This window comes from Oncorhynchus masou, chromosome 24 (assembly GCF_036934945.1).
Source record: "Oncorhynchus masou masou isolate Uvic2021 chromosome 24, UVic_Omas_1.1, whole genome shotgun sequence".
NCBI classification, from domain to species: Eukaryota; Metazoa; Chordata; class Actinopteri; order Salmoniformes; family Salmonidae; genus Oncorhynchus; species Oncorhynchus masou.
Window position 1 is genome coordinate 101158172 of NC_088235.1, and position 21335 is coordinate 101179506.

The following is a 21335-nucleotide window of genomic DNA, read 5'->3' on the forward strand; positions in this document are numbered from 1 at the left end:
TGGTACAGGGTGTATGAGTTGATATATAAAATGACGTAAGATTCAAGACTTTGTGCTTTTCAGGTCAAATTATTATATAGAATGTTTGAGGGGCAACTCTTGGGGAACTGTAGGGGGGGTCTTGGAGGGCTGGTGGGAGATCTGTCAACATGCCCTTGAGCAGGGCGTTGACCCTGGTTGCTTCTGTGTGTCGCTCTGGATGGGAGGCTGTTAGATGACTAATATGATGTAGTTGTTGAGTGGCTTCACTGCAAGTATATTGTATGTTTTAAATATAAAATAAATAAATAAATATATATTTTTAAATAATAATTTTAAAACACCAACAAGCATGGTGTCACACATTCCAACAACTAGGGGGTAGTTAACTGGACACAGATTATTCCTAGTCCTGGACTAAAAAGCATCCTCAATCGGGAATCTCCATTTAATTGGCTTTGAAAAAATATGTGCAGAAAAGTCTTCACCCACACCCCTTTGAGCAATTTCCTAACGGTATACTGTACCAGTCAAAAGTTTGGACACACCTACTCATTCAAGGGTTTTTCTTTATTTTTACTATTTTCTACATTGTATAATAATAGCGAAGACATCAAAACTATGAAACAACACATATGGAATCATGTAGTAACCAAAAAAGTGTGAAACAAATCAAAATATATTTTATATTTGAGATTCTTCAAAGTAGGCACCCTTTGCCTTGATGACAACTTTGCACACGCTTGGTAATCTCTGAACCAGCTTCATTAGGTAGTCACCTGGAATGCATTTCAATTAACAGGTGTGCCTTGTTAAAAGTTCATTTGTGGAATTTCTTTCCTTCTTAATGCGTTTGTGCCAATCAGTTTTATTGTGACAAGGTAGGACTGGTATACAGAAGATAGCCCTACTTGGTAAAAGACCAAAAACCATCAAGTGTTATGATGAAACTGGCTCTCATGAGGACCGCCACAGAGGATAAGTTCATTCGAGTTAACTGCTCTTCAGATTGCAACAAGTAACAGACACATCTCAACATCAACTGTTCAGAGGAGACTGTGTGAATCAGGCCTTCATGGTCGATTTGCTGCAAAGAAACTACTACAAAATGACACGAATGAGAAGAAGAGACTTGCTTGGGCAAAGAAACACGAATCTGTCCTTTGGTCTGATGAGTCCAAATTGGAGATGTTTGATTCCAACCACCGTGTCTTTGTGACACGCAGAGTAGGTGAACGCATGATCTCCGCATGTGTGTTTCCCAACAAGAAGCATGAAGGAGGAGGTGTGATGGTGTGGGGGTGCTTTGCTGGTGACACTGTCAGTGATTTATTTAGAATTCAAGGCACACCTAACCAGGATGGCTACTACAGCATTCTGCAGCGATACTCCATTCCATCTGGTTTGCACTTGGTGGAGCTATAATTTGTTTTTCAACAGGACAATGACCCCAAACAAACCTCCAGGCTATGTAAGGGCTATTTGACCAAGAAGAGTGATGGTGCTGCATCAAATGACCTGGCCTCCATAATCACCCAACCTCAACCCAATTGAGATGGTTTGGGATGAGTTGGACCGCAGAGTGAAGGATAAGCAGCCAACAAGTTCTCAGCATAGTCCTTCAAGACTGTTGGAAAAGCATTCCTCACTAAGCTGGTTGAGAGAATGACAAGAGTGTGCAAAGCTGTCATCAACGAAAAGGGTGACTACTTTGAAGAATCTCAAATATAAAATATATTTGGTTTGTTTAACACTTTTTTGGTTACTATATGAGTTAGTTCATAGTTTTGATGTCTTCACTATAATTCTACAAAATAGTAAAACATAAAAAAGGAAAAATAAATAAAAACCATTTTTATGAGAAGGTGTGTCCAGACCTTTGAGAGGTACTGTATGTAAATTAGATATATATGTATTTCATTTCAATAAATGTGCAAAAATCTCTACAGACATGTTTTCACTTTGTCATTATGGGATATATATACAGTGCCTTGCGAAAGTATTCGGCCCCCTTGAACTTTGCGACCTTTTGCCACATTTCAGGCTTCAAACATAAAGATATAAAACTGTATTTTTTTGTGAAGAATCAACAACAAGTGGGACACAATCATGAAGTGGAACGACATTTATTGGATATTTCAAACTTTTTTAACAAATCAAAAACTGAAAAATTGGGCGTGCAAAATTATTCAGCCCCCTGGAGTTAATACTTTGTAGCGCCACCTTTTGCTGCGACTACAGCTGTAAGTCGCTTGGGGTATGTCTCTATCAGTTTTGCACATCGAGAGACTGAAATTTTTTCCCATTCTTCCTTGCAAAACAGCTCGAGCTCAGTGAGGTTGGATGGAGAGCATTTGTGAACAGCAGTTTTCAGTTCTTTCCACAGATTCTCGATTGGATTCAGGTCTGGACTTTGACTTGGCCATTCTAACACCTGGATATGTTTATTTTTGAACCATTCCATTGTAGATTTTGCTTTATGTTTTGGATCATTGTCTTGTTGGAAGACAAATCTCCGTCCCAGTCTCAGGTCTTTTGCAGACTCCATCAGGTTTTCTTCCAGAATGGTCATGTATTTGGCTCCATCCATCTTCCCATCAATTTTAACCATTTTCCCTGTCCCTGCTGAAGAAAAGCAGGCCCAAACCATGATGCTTCCACCACCATGTTTGACAGTGGGTATGGTGTGTTCAGGGTGATGAGCTGTGTTGCTTTTACGCCAAACATAACGTTTTGCATTGTTGCCAAAAAGTTCAATTTTGGTTTCATCTGACCAGAGCACCTTCTTCCACATGTTTGGTGGGTCTCCCAGGTGGCTTGTGTCTAACTTTAAACGACACTTTTTATGGATATCTTTAAGAAATGGCTTTCTTCTTGCCACTCTTCCATAAAGGCCAGATTTGTGCAATATACGACTGATTGTTGTCCTATGGACAGAGTCTCCCACCTCAGCTGTAGATCTCTGCAGTTCATCCAGAGTGATCATGGGCCTCTTGGCTGCATCTCTGATCAGTCTTCTCCTTGTATGAGCTGAAAGTTTAGAGGGACGGCCAGGTCTTGGTAGATTTGCAGTGGTCTGATACTCCTTCCATTTCAATATTATCGCTTGCACAGTGCTCCTTGGGATGTTTAAAGCTTGGGAAATATTTTTGTATCCAAATCCGGCTTTAAACTTCTTCACAACAGTATCTCGGACCTGCCTGGTCTGTTCCTTGTTCTTCATGATGCTCTCTGCGCTTTTAACGGACCTCTGAGACTATCACAGTGCAGGTGCATTTATATGGAGACTTGATTACACACAGGTGGATTGTATTTATCATCATTAGTCATTTAGGTCAACATTGGATCATTCAGAGATCCTCACTGAACTTCTGGAGAGAGTTTGCTGCACTGAAAGTAAAGGGGCTGAATAATTTTGCACGCCCAATTTTTCAGTTTTTGATTTGTTAAAAAAGTTTGAAATATCCAATAAATGTTGTTCCACTTCATGATTGTGTCCAACTTGTTGTTGATTCTTCACATAAAAATGCAGTTTTATATCTTTATGTTTGAAACCTGAAATGTGGCAAAAGGTTGCAAAGTTCAAGTGGGCCGAATACTTTCGCAAGGCACTGTATGTGTAGATGAGTGCCAAAAATCGATTTAATCCATTTTGAATTCAGCCTGTAAAACAACATAATGTGGAATAAGCCAAGGGGTATGAAAACTTTCTGAAGCCCCTAGCTCGGTACATAGCTGGATATCTACGGTGTTTACAGGCCTCCTGGCTCCAGCCCCTAGCTCGGCACATAGCTGGATATCTATGGTGTTTACAGGCCTCCTGGCTCCAGCCCCTAGCTCGGTACATAGCTGGATATCTACAGTGTTTACAGGCCTCCTGGCTCCAGCCCCTAGCTCGGCATATAGCTGGATATCTACGGTGTTTACAGGCCTCCTGGCTCCAGCCCCTAAAGATTAAATTAGTCCTTTAGGTGTCTTTTGGCAAACTCCAAGCAGGCTGTCATGTGCCTTTTACTGAGGAGTGGCTTTCATCTGGCCACTCTACCATAAAGGCCTGATTGGCGGAGTGCTGCAGAGATGGTTGTCCTTCTGGAAGGTTCTTCCATCTCCACAGAGGAACTCTGGAGCTCTGTCAAAGTGACCATCCGGTTCTTGGTTACCTCCCTGACCAAGACCCACCTCCCCCGATTGCTCAGTTTGGCTGGGCGGCCAGCTCTAGGAAGAGCCTTGGTGGTTCTAAACTTCTTCCATTTAAGAATGACAGAGGCCACTGTGTTCTTGGGGACCTTCGATGCTGCAAAAATGTTTTTGTGCCCTTCCCCAGACCTGTGCCTCAATACAATCCTGTCTCTGAGCTCTAAGGTTTTTGCGCTGACATGTACAGTCAACTGTGGGGCCTTATATAGGGAGGTATGTGCCTTTCCAAATCATGCCCAATCAATTACATTTACCACAGGTGGAATCCAATCAAGTTGTAGAAACATCTCAAGGATGATCAATGGAAACAGGATGCACCTGAGCTTAATTTCGAGTCTCATAGCAAAGGGTCTGAATACTTATTTAAATAAGGTATTTATGTTTTATTATTTTTAATACATTTGCAAAAACTTCTAAAAACCTGTTTTTGCTTTGTTATTATGGGGTACTTTGTGTAGATGGATGATGAAAAAATGTCATATAATCCATTTTAGAATAAGGCTGTAACGTAACAAAATGTGGAACAAGTAAAGGGGTCTGAATACTTTCCGAATGCACTGTATATTCTTTACAGGCCTCTAGGCTCCAGACCCTAGCTTGGTACATAGCTGGTTATCTATGACTTTTAACAGGCCTCCAGACTACCGCCACTAATGTCTACACAGGCCACTAGCCACACTGTTTGTGACTGAGAGCTCTCTGTTCTGTCTAACATTTCTAAACCCCACTCACTCACACGAGAGGGTAAAAAATGGGCAGATTAGGCAGGGATTTAGCTTCGTGCAAGAGTAAACAGAAGTCACTGGGCACAATGAACAACAAGCCTATTGAGAAAAAGCTCTTTCTTTAGTTTAGGGTGAGTAGCAGCTCTGAGAGGAGAGAGCAGAGAGCACACAGACAGGCAGTAGTGTGACAGCTGATGGTGAAGAGGCCTTGGCCTTATCTGCTGCTGAGCAACACACACACACCAATAGGAAACAATGGTCTGTCCTTGCCTTAATTAAAACAACAGAATGGTTTCCCGTGGTGAGTCAGGGACTTCCTGAATGAGCGAGCATGAGGACAGGCAGGCACCCATGCACCCCCACCCACCCACACACCCAGCCACACACACAGGCTTGTTGGACCCCTAACTAAGCCAATCAGTAGGGATGGGACTAGGCGATCTTGACAGATAGCAAATAGATGGATGCACCTGCACCATTCACAAACTTCTGACCCCCTTCTAGGAAAACAATGCACTAAAATTCACTGACTTTTTAGTGGAGCTGATATCAGATAATTATTTGTCTCAACATATGTCATTTTCATCACTTTGCAGGCACACTTACACAGAGCAACTTGCAGTAGTGAGTGCATCCATTTCATACTTTCATTTTCTCCTTACTGGTCACCCATGGGAATCGAACCCACAACCCTGGCATTGCAAGCCTCATGCTCTACCAACTGAACCACACAGGACTATTTCAGACAGATACATTTTCTGAAAGGACATCTGTCTCTTACAAATACAAAAACACGCCTTACAGCAACCCCACACACATAACTCGCTTCTGGGACACCAATCAGCAGTTGTTTCAGAACAGCCACATTCATCCAGTACCTTAAAGGCTTTACAGCCCCAAAGGCCATGCATTTATGGAGACACTGAAATGAGAGTAGTCTCCATCTAGGGATACACATAATTATTCCTAAAGACATGCTATGCTGTGTGTCTGGCTCTCTCTGCATGCCTCTGTGACACGTCCTATACATTCCTGTGTAATCTGATGTAGATCCCCCCTAACCCCTCTCAAATGGGGCCCCTGGGGGACCCAGGTAAAGATGGCTCCAAACTGCATCTAGTGATAATCATCTCCCCTACACAAACTCTACCAAGTGTCTGAGTTATGTTTGTCTCTTAAATCAACAGAGAAAGGGAGAGAGAAATTGAGTGAGAGAGGGGGAGAGAGAGGGGTGAGAGAGAGAAATGGAGGAGTACAAAGAAAACACAACTAATAAACGTACTTGGCCAGTGGCTAAAACCATTAGCACATTGGCCAGACCTTACCTCAGGCCACTTGTTTTCTTTGTACTCCTCCATTTGATAGATTAGCTGTGGAGAGGCCCGGAGAAAGTAATGGCGAAAGACCCAAGGAGGTTGCCCCCCCACCAAGGCATAGCCTCTCAGGCCCCCCCCCCTGACCAAAGCTGGAGTCTCTCTCCTTTGAAGAAGAAGAGGAGTTGGAGGTGGTAGAGGGCATTATGTCTGATTTCAGCAAGTCTATCCAGCATGTTAAGTTAGCTAGTTTCAAGTATCATGCCAAACTAATAACTTTCACATGGTTTTCTGCAACATACAGCTAGTACTGTATAACTACAATAACTACATTTTTGAAGAATATGACATTTCATCAAATTCACACAAGTCTACCACCAAAGAGATGAATCTGCTAAATCTGCCAAACAAACATTAAACATGAACTCTCATGAGCTGAACTCACCTGGCAGCCTCTCTTCTCAATTTCCGTGATGCACTTTTCGATGAGCAGGGGCACCATGAGTCCTGAGTTCTCTCTCTCCACAACCCTCCAGGCCTCCACCCCAAACATCTGTCGCTCCCGGTCCCCATCGTAGCCTCCGTCCAGGGAGTTCTGCCACTGCTCCATCAGGTTCAACTTCACGTAGATCAGGCCTCGTGGCTCCAGCTTCACGGCCAGCTGATGACTCCTGGTCACCCTGAAGAGAGCCGGTAGCACCACAGTGCCATGACAGCACACCCGGTTCTTCTTGGGTGTGGGGTCCCAGCTGAACACAACTAGCTTCAGGTGCTGGGCGTTCTCCAGCTCGATGTTGAAGGTGTGGTCCATGTCTAGGAAGGTGGTCCGGCAGGTGAGCAGGGCAGTGCGTGCCTTGTTGACCGAGTCCACCTGGATGGCGCAGTAGACATCCCGGGAGTCGACACGTGGCGGCTTGAGGTCCTCAGCGCCGTAGAAGTGCAGGCTCATCAGGCCTGAGATGTACTGGGTGCACTTGGGCTGTTCTGTGAAGGCGTAGTGGCGGAACGCGTCAATGTCTAGTTCTGTGCCGTGCAGCTTGGAGCTGCCACCTCCTCCTGTTACTCCTCCTGCTCCTGTTCTCTCTCCTCCTCCAGTGGCTGGGTCTTTCTCTTTCTCCTTCCCCTTGCCTCCCTTGCCCTCTGAGGATCTGTGCTTCCCAGACTTGGCCACCAGTTCTGGGGAGTCCCCGTCACTGAGGTAGCCCCCCTTGCTAGCCGACATGGAGGTCCCGCTGCTCTTCTTCTTGCTGTAACTTTGCTGTGTCGACACACTGCTGTCCAAGTGATATCTCGAGATCACATTACGGCTCGCGGCCGCCCCCTGCCCGCCCCCTGGGGACAACCTGGGAGGAGCGGAGCCTGGTTCTGACCCACTATTGGTTTTGGGACACTGGGTCCTTGTCTCTGATTGGCTGCTCACGCAGGCTCCGTTACCGCTGGTGTTGTTGCTAGGGATCCCTTTGACGCTGAGCTTGCGGCTGAGTTCCGGAAGCTTCTTCATCTTCATGGAGAGTTTCCTGACGGTGCGCGGGGACTTGATCTTGTCCGGGAATGACCAGTTGAGGGAGCTTCCCTTCTTAGCAGGGTTGGGGCTGGAGGGAGGTGAGAAGCTAGGGGTGGCCAGGTCAGGGCCTTCTGCTGCAGTGAGAACAACAGGGACAGAGAGAGAGAGAGAGAGAGAGAGAAAGAGAGAGAGAATGAGAGAGAGAGAGAGAGAGAGACCATGTTGAAACTCACAGAGGTCACCAGAGAAAATACACGAAGATAGACACAACACTCAACATTTAGATACTAAAGAAGGGCACTGGGAAGATTTGTTGAAGGCTAAACAACTCTAAATTGAGTTATGTATATGTCATAGTTTTTAGACAGCTGACAGTTAGACAGGGGTTGACGTGAGACTAATATGGGACTAAATTCAATTGCTTTACACCATCAGCAACAGCTTGCATTCCAGATCAGACCGTAACAAACTTCACCAGTTGTTAACTAAGAATGAACTCCTGTGATGTCGTTAACTAAATTAAATGCTAGGTCAATTCTAGATTACGGTAGATCTTATTAGCAAAGGTGTGAGCGAGCCAGGTCTCTGAAGCAAATTGTTACACAAAGAGGAATTCGACACTTCTGCTTCAGGGCTCAGGGCTAACGTTACTGAAGGGAGAACCCATTACTAACACATCCATTCAATGGTATGCGTCTACAAGTTGCCTAAATTACACTCAGGAATGTTAGAGCCTGGAGAGAAGCTCCAGTAGTCTTATGTCCAGAGTGAGAGTCGAAAGCCTCTGAACCAGTAGTCTGGGGCCAGAGTGAGAGTCGAAAGCCTCTGAACCAGTAGTCTTATGTCCAGAGTGAGAGTCGAAAGCCTCTGAACCAGTAGTCTGGGGCCAGAGTGAGAGTCTAGTCGAAAGAAAGCCTATGAAGTGGGACTGAATTTGGGAGCTCCTTCTCAGAATCTTTCCCCCAAGGCACTGTCCTTCAGTGGGCTCTGCCTGCTTCCATGATCCATCCATCCAGCCATACTCTGTTTCTACAACAACCCACCCCTCTTGCGACAAACTATTCTATTAGTTTGTTTCAGTAGAAGTTTGTCAGGTTAAACAAATCCATCTGGCCTGCCCCAGCAGCGAGCCAGTACCAGGTGCAGTGGACAGAGAAGACATGGACAGGACAGCCCTCACCCTCCAGCCTCAGGCCAGCTACAGTTTAGATGACTGAAGTGTCCCGCTGGTCCCCCGATGGGAGTCTTGAGCCTGTTTAAAACAGAGAAGAACACTTTTCCCTTTCCTAATAGGATTTCCTCTTTTGCTAACCTTTCCCTTTTTCTATCCTCTCCCCTTTTCACACATCACAGGGAAATATCATCAGCTTCAAGGGACAGAATGTCCAAAACATGTAACATGGCTGAGGTAACTCATTTATATATTGTACAGAACCAGTCTGCATCACCACCATTTTAAGAGAACTTTATGATTTGGTGCACTGCAGTACTAGTAGTATCTACATTCATGGCCTTCCAAGACAATACGTTAGTAACTAAGTACAACAAAAACTTGATTTAATTTCTTCAACATTCAGTTACTTTTTGAGGACAATTCTGTCACAGTTGAATATTTCAGCAATAAGGCCAGAGAAGGTGTGGTATATGGCCAATATACCACGGCTAAGGGCTGTTGTTATGCACGACATAACGCTGAGTATATTGGCCATATATCACAAACCCCTGAGGAGCCTTATTGCTATTATAAACTGGTTACCAATCTAATTAGATCAGTAAAACTAAAACTTTTGTCATACCCGTGGTATTCGGTCTGATATACCATGACTTTCAGCCAATCAGAATTCAGGGATAAAACCACACAGTTGAATATAAGACATTAAATCACTCCAAAACACACTATAATGTGCTTATTCTCTCTTTACAGTTATCACTTCCGTATCATTTTCAGTTTTCTGTTTTCAAACCACAAGTTCCTCCACACTGCTGAAACAAAGGAGTGATTCTGTTGGCTATTCATTGTGAAGAGAGCAAAGGAGAGGGAAAGGGGGAGAAGGAGAGTAAAAGAGAGGAAAGAGAAAGTAGAAGAAAGAGAGATAGAGGGAAAGAGAGTTAAAGAGTGAGAGGAAGAGAAAAAGAAAGCAAAGAGAAAGAGAGCACAGAAGAGGGTAGCATGATCTGCCAACATCCCCTGCTCTATTTTCAGAGGGGCCTGCTGTGCTATTCTGGAGAGAGGGGTAAGAGGGAGGCAGGGAGGGGGTAGAGGAGGTGTTGGAGGGTGTAGCAAGGGGGTAAGAGGGAGGCACGGAGGGGGTAGAGGAGGTGTTGGAGGGTGTAGCAAGGGGGTAAGAGGGAGGCAGGGAGGGGGTAGAGGAGGTGTCGGAGGGTGTAGCAAGGGGGTAAGAGGGAGGCAGGGAGGGGGTAGAGGAGGTGTTGGAGGGTGTAGCAAGGGGGTAAGAGGGAGGCAGGGAGGGGGTAGAGGAGGTGTTGGAGGGTGTAGCAAGGGGGTAAGAGGGAGGCAGGGAGGGGGTAGAGGAGGTGTTGGAGGGTGTAGCAAGGGGGTAAGAGGGAGGCAGGGAGGGGGTAGAGGAGGTGTCGGAGGGTGTAGCAAGGGGGTAAGAGGGAGGCAGGGAGGGGGTAGAGGAGGTGTAGGAGGGTGTAGCAAGGGGGTAAGAGGGAGGCAGGGAGGGGGTAGAGGAGGTGTCGGAGGGTGTAGCAAGGGGGTAAGAGGGAGGCAGGGAGTGGGTAGAGGAGGTGTCGGAGGGTGTAGCAAGGGGGTAAGAGGGAGGCAGGGAGGGGGTAGAGGAGGTGTTGGAGGGTGTAGCAAGGGGGTAAGAGGGAGGCAGGGAGTGGGTAGAGGAGGTGTCGGAGGGTGTAGCAAGGGGGTAAGAGGGAGGCAGGGAGTGGGTAGAGGAGGTGTCGGAGGGTGTAGCAAGGGGGTAAGAGGGAGGCAGTGAGGGGGTAGAGGAGGTGTCGGAGGGTGTAGCAAGGGGGTAAGAGGGAGGCAGTGAGGGGGTAGAGGAGGTGTCGGAGGGTGTAGCGAGGGGGTAAGAGGGAGGCCGGGAGGGGGTAGAGGAGGTGTTGGAGGGTGTAGCGAGGGGGTAAGATGGAGGCAGCAGTAGGGCAGAGTGGGTTGCTGCATGCATGAAGAGGGGAAGAGAGAAGACGAGAGGGGGGAGGGGGTATGGGGGGGACAAAGGCACTCCTTGTACTGCGAATCAGAGGCCTGGCCAGTGAAAGGGGGTGTTATCTGACATTCCATAATAAACCATGTTTAGCCTCCATTCCCTTTCCTTAGGCTGCTGAATATAAATCCCTGTTAGCTAGTGGTTCATGACAATAACAAATACCAGCACACAGAGGGGGAAAGGGGGAGAGAGCCGGACCAAAGGTGCAAAATACCTCTGGAAGAAGTGCCAAACAACATCTACGGTGGGTCCCAGATACTGAGGTTCAGGTTTGGCCAAACTCACATGCCTGAACTGAAACCACTGGAACACATTTTGGACCAATCAACTTTCAAAATCTCCTATAATAAAGGTAAATTACTTGTAAAGCAAATGTATGTTCAAATGTATTGTCTGATTTTATGTCCGTTTTCAGATGAGTACATGATGTGGAAATGTATTTGGCAATTATCCTAAATCTAATGGTATGAACATAACCCTCATCCACAACAACAGCCAACTGAGTTAAATCTGGTGGATATAACATTTACCAAGTAGAATAACATTACCTTTAAAACAAATCCAATGACTACTGTGCTGTTCTCCATAGTTCCCTCACTATTCTGTAGCCATTTACCCTGTGGCAACATCTACAGCAACGTCAGAGAGAAAGAGAGGGACAGACACTCGACACCCTCTACCTGAGGATCAGGGGAACTGTTTGATACTTAACCCCGGGGGGATGTTCATAGGGTCAAAGGGCAAAGGGTAGCATTCCGCACGTTGGAACCGGAGCTGGGTGACCAGTGTCGCCCCCATACACCCCCCTCTCCCTTATGACCCCCAAGGCCCACCCCGGGCAGACTGTCACTGACACCCTTCTAACAAAGAAAAGGAATTTATGGCCCTTGATTGCCTTTAAAAAAGTTCTGGGCCCAGACAGGTGCTAAGCGAGAGAGCGATGTGTGTGTGTGGAAGGGGTGTGTGTATGTGCCTGTGTGTGCATATGTGTGGGCATAAAGAGAGACTGTGTGTGTGTGGGGGGAGTTACTGTGTTCTGTGACAGTAACTGTGCGTGTATGAGTGTACTTCCTCTGACAGAAGGTGATAGGAGACAAAGTTGATGTCCTTAATTATCCCTAGACAATTCCACGGTAACAGAGACTCATTTACTTGAAGAACAGTGCAGATGAAAAGTTTGATAACAGAATGATGGTCTGTGCTGTTTGTGCTGTCATTCTATTACCAAACCTTGCATCTGCACTTTTCTTCAAGTAAATCTGTTTTTGCACCATTTTTTGTGGAAATTGTTAAAGCTGCCATATGTAACTTTTTGTGCGACCCGACCAAATTCACATAGAAATGTTCCCATTTTTAAATGTCATTTTAGCAACTTTTGGTTTGGTACACCAGCTTCAAACAGCTGAAAATACAATATTTTTGGTTATTGAAATTATATTTCACAGCGGTTTTAGATGGTACAATGATTTTTTACACTTGCTTGTTTTGTCACACTTGCTTGTTTTTCAACCAGGAAATAGAGGAACAATTTCTGCATATTGCAGTCCTTGTGCATAGAGTTGTATGGTTTGTTTAAAGTTATACTTCGGGATTTTGGCAAGGAAGCCCTTTATCTACTTCCCCCAAATCAGATGAACTCATGGATTAGCAACATGCCCCGGCCACCGAAACATCTGTCTTTTCCAACCATCTATTTCCTGGGTCCAAAATTCCTTAAATCTGGCTGGATTGATTGCTTTCATTTTACTCCTGAGACTCTCACACTCTTGCTTGTGCCTGTCATTATTCCCGTTAACGTTACAACCACGTAAATGTTTTGAATTACCTGTCAAACACAACCCAGTAATGGTTGAAATGGGCTTAATGGAATACATCGTCTTTCCGTTGAATCTATAAGTACACTAAAGCTTCGTCTGAGATTTAACGCCTCATCGACACTTACATCACAAGAAAGAGAAGAGACTTTTATTTCAATTCAATACAGTTGAAATGCTTACAAATTAGTTGCACTGAAATGAAAGCAACTTCTGAAAATGAACACTGATTATAAAAATGAACACTGATAGTATGTCCGATTTTGCAAACAATGTAAAGTATGTATAGATAGGTGTTATCTAGAGCCAAGCGTGTTGACTTGTTATCTGAGGGTATCCTGCTATTGACACATTTGTTGAATAATGCAACAGAATTTGACAACAACAGTAATTAATAAGGCAGTCTAGACAATGCAGATAGGCTCGACCATTCAATCAATTAAATGTATTTATAAAGCCCTTTTTACATCAGTCGATGTCACAAAGTGATATACAGAAACCCAGTCTAAACCCCAAACAGCAAGCACTGCAGACAGCACATTGTTGGTGTTGCAACCCTGTTCCACCCCGTTATGTTAATGTATTAATACATGCAAATACACCCAGTGTATTTATGCAAATGCTGCACATATAACTTTATTTTAACACAAAATATATATAATAAATACCTGATAGCATTAGAAAATGTAAATATGAGTGCATTCTAAGAAGAAAAAGTGATATTTGACATTATATTGAATACCTGAATTCCCAACAAAATTCCTGAACTTCATTTATTATTTGTCCATGTAAGTAAAATGTTGAATATGCTATAATTCTGTCAATATCTGATGGATTTAGTTTTTTAGTTTTTTTATTTAACCTTTATTTAACTAGGCAAGTCAGTTAAGAACAAATTTTTATTTGCAATGAAGGCCTAGGAACAGTGGGTTAACTATCTTGTTCAGGGACAGAACGACAGTATCTTCATATATTGTCCAACTGTTGCATTTATTACAATTGTTTTTAAAACATTTTAACAATTTTGATGACTGTTGCTACATGGATACCATTTCTATGTCTCTGTATCCAGTTTGAAAGAAGTTAGAGGTTGTTTCGCGAGCCAATACTAACTGCAGTAATGCTAGCTCGCAATTGCGCTAACGCTAGTTAGCAACTTCCTTCAAACTGCACACAGAGACATAAAAATGGTATCCACGGATGAATCTGACTCTGGGGAAGTAGGTAATGGCTTTCATTGCCAAAATCCCAAAATATCCCTTTAACTTTGCAATCATTGTTTTTTTGGGGGCATACATTTTAAAGTGAAAAACTGCCCTCTCCCTTGCAAACTCACACACTCATTATAGACACAAACAGAGAAGGAAAGAGAGTTCTCTAGTGCACTGTCCTCTGACACCCTATTCTCTAGTGCACTGCTTTTGACCAGGGCCCATAGGACTCTGATCAAAGTAGTGCACTGTATAGGGAATAGGCTGCAATTTGGAACACAGACAGAGACACTGTATTGGTGGCTCTCCTCTCCTTGGGGCCTAAATCATTCAGTGCTGGAATCCTTTCAGAGGCCCCAGCAGCCACGGGAGGTGTTTCATTACAATGGTGACCAAATATAGTATACGTCCCCTATTCCCTACAGTGGACTACTGCACCCAGTACCCTATGGGCTTTATAGTGTACTAAATAGGAAACAGGGTGCCATTTGGGATGCACCCATAGCCAGGCATGGCAGGCAGGCCCTATGCTTTCTATACTCCCAATAGCACAACAACATGGCTACCTGCCAACGCAGCCTGTCTTGCTCTCTATGTAGACTACGGCTACTGCCACAGGCATTCCAACTCAGCCCAGAGATCCTCTCTATCTCCAACAACAGTGTGTGTGTGTGTGTGTGTGTGTATTTTCACTCTTGTGATCCCCAGAGTCAAAATTAATGAAGTGATCCTTCATTTACTGCAGCGCTTCACTTTCGCAGGCTGATCCGATCCAAACAACCATAAAAATAGCTCTGACCACATTTGACCCCAACGGCCCAACTTCCAGATTTCCTGTCCAGGCGCTATGTGAACACACACCTGCCTCTACATGCTCTCTATAGTCCATCCGTCATTTTCCTCCATACAAACACAGCATTCAGCCAGACAAAGGAGCAGTCAATGACAGCCCTATGAGGAGTCTAGGGTGTATCCGGTTAGGAAAAAGAACCAACCAACCAGCCGGACAGACGGACAGAGATAGAAGGTCTAGTGTTGGACTGGGTCATTCTAATCTAACGTGCATAAATGAATTATTATTTAACAGACACTCTTATTATTCAAAGCCAGTAACAAAGTGTTATCCATTTTAGCCACTTGTAATACAGTAGCCCTCTGTGCTAGTGGGTTTGGCTCGTAGTGAAGAGGGGATTGAGACTTTATAAAGGAGAAGAGAAGAGGAGGAGGGTGATAGGATGTTGGCATCACAAAAACCTGAAAAAGGAGTAGGACACTATAGTTCCCCTCTCCATTCTACTATCCCCCTTTTATTCTAATCAAGGGCCTTCTTTTACAGGCTGCATGTGGACAATATGGCATTACTGAAAGCAGTGACCATACTACCCCCATGTCTGTTCCTCCCTGTAGTCTGTGGAAAGCAGATTGAGTGACAGGTCTCAATTACTCCCTGTGGGGAGAGGGGTGAAACAATTCCATGACCAGTCAGTCAGTCAGTCAGTCACTCACGACTAGAAGGCCAAATCACACAGCACAGCATACATTTGTCCATTAAACTTAAGTTCTCAACCTTACCTCCCCTCCCAATAACCCCACCAACCAGCTAATAGTACACCCTGCTTAACCGTGTTGTCTTAAGGGTCAAATATGACCCCCCACTATGTTTAACAGCAGAGAAAAACCTCTAAATGATCTTTTTTCAGCTTAAAATTTGATTACTTTTCCTAGAGTGACCCCAACATTAGAAAAAGTGAAACATCGCCTTTGTTCATATTTCGATGAAAGCTGTACACCACCAGGGTACAAAGATTGTCTTAAGGTCATTTTTGACCCAGCAGTTATAAAATAATTTACACACCACAAAAACCACAAAGACACACACACACACACACACACACACACACACACACACACACACACACACACACACACACACACACACACACACAATGAGATATTGAGATTATACGTGCTACTGATGAACTCAGACAACACTACAACTTTTTTTGTGCATGTGCTGCATCTCCCCTCCACGACCCCACACATGACTCAAGTTCACAGACAAAAAATTTTAAAAATCAGACAAAATAAACATTTCTTGAAAGCATAGTTTACTAATGGGGAATGTAGTCAGAGGCTATAAAGGTGCTGCAGATGACAGTCCCCCCAGTTCTCTCTAAGCTGAAGCCATGATTCTCAGTGCACAACAGGTCGTAGATCAGATTTTTTCAGATGTCCAGGAGGAACAAGAGAACAATGATTTAGAAGAGGAGGAGGTATCTGAAGAAGAAGATGGGGAAGAACACAACCCAGAGCACGATGCATTATCTTCAGATGAAGAAGAAATCCTCCAAGCTGAAAGTGAGACATTTTTGTCAAAGAACAGCAAAATAACATGGTCCTTGTCACCATATGACAACCAGGGCAGGGTGGCAGCACAAAAAGTCATAAGGATGACCCCTTGACCCACAAGACATGCAGTTGCCCATGCCTAGGACATCACCTCCACATTCTACATGTTCATCACACCAGCCATAGAAAAAAATCATCCTGGAGATGACAAACTTGGTCGATTTTCCGTGCCACAATGCCACTGAAAGTCTTTCACACTTTCTCAAGAATGCTACGAGAGAAGTGGGAGAAGTGGGTGGAGCGTCTGCCATACCTCTACGGCCCTGAAGTAACAGCGTTGAGCAACTAGTTCCATTCAGAGGTACATTTTCATTTTCATATCTGTAATGTAAGTCATTTTCACTGTTCATTTTATTATGTATTGCTGTAATATCATTGATTTATGTGATTGTTTTCTGTGACACTGATACTAATTACTGATAGTAATCTCTTTTGTCAAAAGGTCGCTGTCCTTTCCGGCAGTATATGCCCAGCAAGCCAGTAAAGTATGGCATTAAGATATGTGTGGCCTGTGACGCACAATCCAGCTCCGCTTGGAAGATGCTAGTCTACACAGGGAAGCCAACCAGTGGAGGCCCGGAGAAGAACCAGGGGATGCGGGTTGTGCTTGATGTGACAGACGGACTGAGGAGGCACAATGTCACGTGACAATTTCTTTACCTCTTATGAACTCAGCCAGCAGCTCCTGAAGAGGAAGATCACCATGGTTTGCACAGTTAGAAAGAACAAGCCTGAGCTCCCCCCTGCACTCCTTGCAACAAGAGGGAGAGAGGCCTTCTCATCAAAGTTTGCCTTCACCCCCACCACCACTCTATTTTCTTACCTTCCAAAGAGGAACAAGAATGTGGTCCTCCTGAACACACTGCACAAAATGGCTGAGATCAGTGATCGTGAGGACAGGAAGCCAGCCATCATCCTGGACTACAACCACAACAAATGAGGCGTGGACAACGTTGACAAGGTGCTTGGGACTTACAGCTGCAGGAGGATGACTGCCCGCTGACCCCTGGACATCTTCCAAAACATCATTGATGTGTCCTCATACAATTCCTTTGTGATATGGAACAAGATCAACCCTACCTGGTTGCCTGATAAGCGGAACAAGAGGAGGGGGTTCCTGGAGCAGCTGGGAAAGGCACTTGTAACGCCACACATTTAAAGAAGTGAGCGCCTCACCTGCACAGCAGCCTCTGCAGCGCTTGTGAAAGCTGTTCAGGGGGCTGAATCTTGTCCTGATCCACCTGAGGCTGCAGCTGGGGCAGGCAAGAGGAGGAGATGCCAATTCTGCCCCCCAAAGAAGGACTGTAAAACAAATACTATGTGCTGCACATGTGAGAATATCTGCAAAGTCCATGCTCACACACTTGCACACTGTTCTAAATGTGCTAATTAAAATTAGATTTATGTTCTTCACGTTTTTGTTTTGTATCTATTATCTTATTTTATTCGTATTTATTGTTGATGTTTATACACCTTGTGGATGGGGGCAATGGCTCAAAAATGGGAGACAACTAGTATTTTGTAGTTGAATTCCTCATTGTTTTTTTTATTTTTATTTTTATTTCACCTTTATTTAACCAGGTAGGCTAGTTGAGAACAAGTTCTCATTTGCAACTGCGACCTGGCCAAGATAAAGCATAGCAGTGTGAACAGACAACACAGAGTTACACATTGAGTAAACAATAAACAAGTCAATAACACAGTAGAAAAAAAGGGTCTATATACATTGTGTGCAAAAGGCATGAGGAGGTAGGCAAATAATTACAATTTTGCAGATTAACACTGGGGTGTTAAATGATCAGATGGTCATGTACAGGTAGAGATATTGATGTGCAAAAGAGCAGAAAAGTAAATAAATAAAAACAGTATGGAGATGAGGTAGGTATAATTGGGTGGGCTATTTACCGATAAGACTATGTACAGCTGCAGCGATCGGTTAGCTGCTCAGATAGCAGATGTTTGAAGTTGGTGAGGGAGATAAAAGTCTCCAACTTCAGCGATTTCTGCAATTCGTTCCAGTCACAGGCAGCAGAAAACTGGAACGAAAGGCGGCCAAATGAGGTGTTGGCTTTAGGGATGATCAGTGAGATACACCTGCTGGAGTGCGTGCTACGGGTGGGTGTTGCCATCGTGACCAGGGAACTGAGATAAGGCGGAGCTTTTACCTAGCATGGACTTGTAGATGACCTGGAACCAGTGGGTCTGGCGACGAATATGGAGCGAGGGCCAGCCGACTAGAGCATACAAGTCGCAGTGGTGGGTGGTATAAGGTGCTTTAGTGACAAAACGGATGGCACTGTGATAAACTGCATCCAGTTTGCTGAGTAGAGTGTTGGAAGCTATTTTGTAGATGACGTCGCCGAAGTCGAGGATCGGTAGGATAGTCAGTTTTACTAGGGTAAGTTTGGCGGCATGAGTGAAGGAGGCTTTGTTGCGGAATAGAAAGCCGATTCTGGATTTGATTTTCGATTGGAGATGTTTGATATGAGTCTGGAAGGAGAGTTTACAGTCAAGCCAGACACCTAGGTACTTATAGATGTCCACATATTCAAGGTCGGAACCATCCAGGGTGGTGATACTAGTCACAGTATATAAGAATATATCACTATGTTGCCAAAAAAGTTCAATACTGTTATTGCTTCCCTTCAATAAAATGCATTCAAAACTACTTTCTGTACATTTCTGATACTTTCTTAGGCTATACAAGTGTTATCCCTTGCTAAAACAAATATGTTACACCTATACAGTATCTTTAGCAAAAATAATAATAAACCTCTACTTAAAGAAAACAATTCTGACAGGTGTGTTGTAATAACAACAAGTGGTGTCCACTGATTAAATTCAGTCTTTCTGCATTGTGAAGAGGGAAAACCCACATATTCACAAAGTTTGTGATGAATGGCAGGTTGTTTCTTCATGCAAAATAGATTTGGGGTTTAAAATTCAATTAAGCTGATTTATTTTAGGGGTTTAGTGAAGGCGGGGCATTTTTGACCCTTAGGAAAAGGGGAGTATACAGAATGTATAGGGTTAAGTCAGGGACATGTCTGATACATTGTCCACCTGCAAACCCAAAACACGGCCTGTCACCCTGCCACTTCCTGCCGTGACAGCGTCTCGGCACTCAGCTCCTGTTACATCCCAAAGGATTATGGGAGTATTTTTACCACATTACAGAGACCTGGACACATACATCATCATCGTCATCATCATCATTATTATTATTATAGGGCTCACCACCGTTCACAACACCTGTGACTTGACTGACGGATAAATAGGTAACGTCACCTCTCACTGGGTGCCTAGCTGGCACACACACAACGTAGTAACACACACACACAACGTAGTAACACACACACACACAACGTAGTAACACACACACAACGTAGTAACACACACACACACAACGTAGTAACACACACAACGTAGTAACACACACACACAACGTAGTAACACACACACACACAACGTAGTAACACACACACAACGTAGTAACACACACACACAACGTAGTAACACACACACACACAACGTAGTAACACACACAACGTAGTAACACACACACACAACGTAGTAACACACACACACACAACGTAGTAACACACACAACGTAGTAACAAACACAAAGTAATAACACACACACACAACGTAGTAACACACACAACGTAGTAACACACACAACGTAGTAACACACACACAACGTAATAACACACACAACGTAGTAACACACACAACGTAATAACACACACACACAACGTAGTAACACACACAACGTAGTAACACACACAACGTAGTAACACACACACAACGTAATAACACACACACACACACAACGTAGTAACACACACAACGTAATAACACACACACACACACAACGTAGTAACACACACAACGTAGTAACACACACAACGTAACACACGCACACACACACACACACACACAACGTAGTAACACACACAACGTAATAACACACACACAACGTAGTAACACACACAACGTAGTAACACACACAATGTAGTAACACACACAACGTAATAACACACACACACACACACAACGTAGTAACACACACAACGTAGTAACACACACACAACGTAGTAACACACACAACATAGTAACACACACAACGTAGTAACACACACACACACTTTCTCTTTGAGGACATGTAATGCGGTAGGGTCTTTTTTGTTGAGACACGGGTTGAAGTGTGGAGTGGCGTCGGCTAACCCACAGGAGCCGACCGCAAAGTCAACAACGAGCAGGGAGTTCCGGAGTGGAACACTGGAACACAAAACACTCACTGAACACTCCCCACCATGCACAACACAGAACACAGCAAGCAGCACATCTCCCAGATAACTAGGCGACCTACACTATCACAAGGACGCCACATTCCACACAACACAACAACATACTGACTCATTTATGACACAAGTTCCTGTAAATGCCTTTCTGTCTCAGTCACAGATCAATCACACAGAATTCACACACAGTTTGATAACCAACATAATAATCATGCAACTTCTCTCTACACAGAGGAGTCTTTCTACGTGCTTTCCCCTTTCATCGTTTAACCATGAAAGACTGTGGGAAATATCTGGAATTTCACACTGTACCATATCAAATGACAAGAGCAGAAAATAGCTTAGTTTTAATTGGTTATAATCAGTGTCTGTGGCTATTCCAGCATTCATGTGCTGGAACACTGAGACCCCACTCAGGCCCCACTCAGGCCCCACTCAGGCCCTGGCCTAAGGCTAATCCTGATCCTGCATGTAAAGTGTCTGTGGCTATTCCAGCATTCATGTGCTGGAACACTGAGACCCCACTCAGGCCCCACTCAGGCCCCACTCAGGCCCTGGCCTAAGGCTAATCCTGATCCTGCATGTAAAGTGTCTGTGGCTATTCCAGCATTCATGTGCTGGAACACTGAGACCCCACTCAGGCCCCACTGAGACCCCACTCAGGCCCCACTCAGGCCCTGGCCTAAGGCTAATC

At 44.4% G+C, this 21335-nt stretch overlaps 1 protein-coding gene across 2 annotated transcripts in view; it reads right to left on the bottom strand.

The window, feature by feature from the left end:
• The window catches only part of LOC135513149 (rho GTPase-activating protein SYDE2-like), an 85795-nt gene that overhangs the window by 45933 nt on the left and 18527 nt on the right, over positions 1-21335 (bottom strand). For both annotated transcript variants that reach the window (XM_064935906.1, XM_064935903.1), the window contains exon 3: positions 6660-7852. In XM_064935906.1, the coding sequence (XP_064791978.1) occupies positions 6660-7852 (1193 nt within the window). The remainder of the gene's footprint in view (positions 1-6659; positions 7853-21335) is intronic.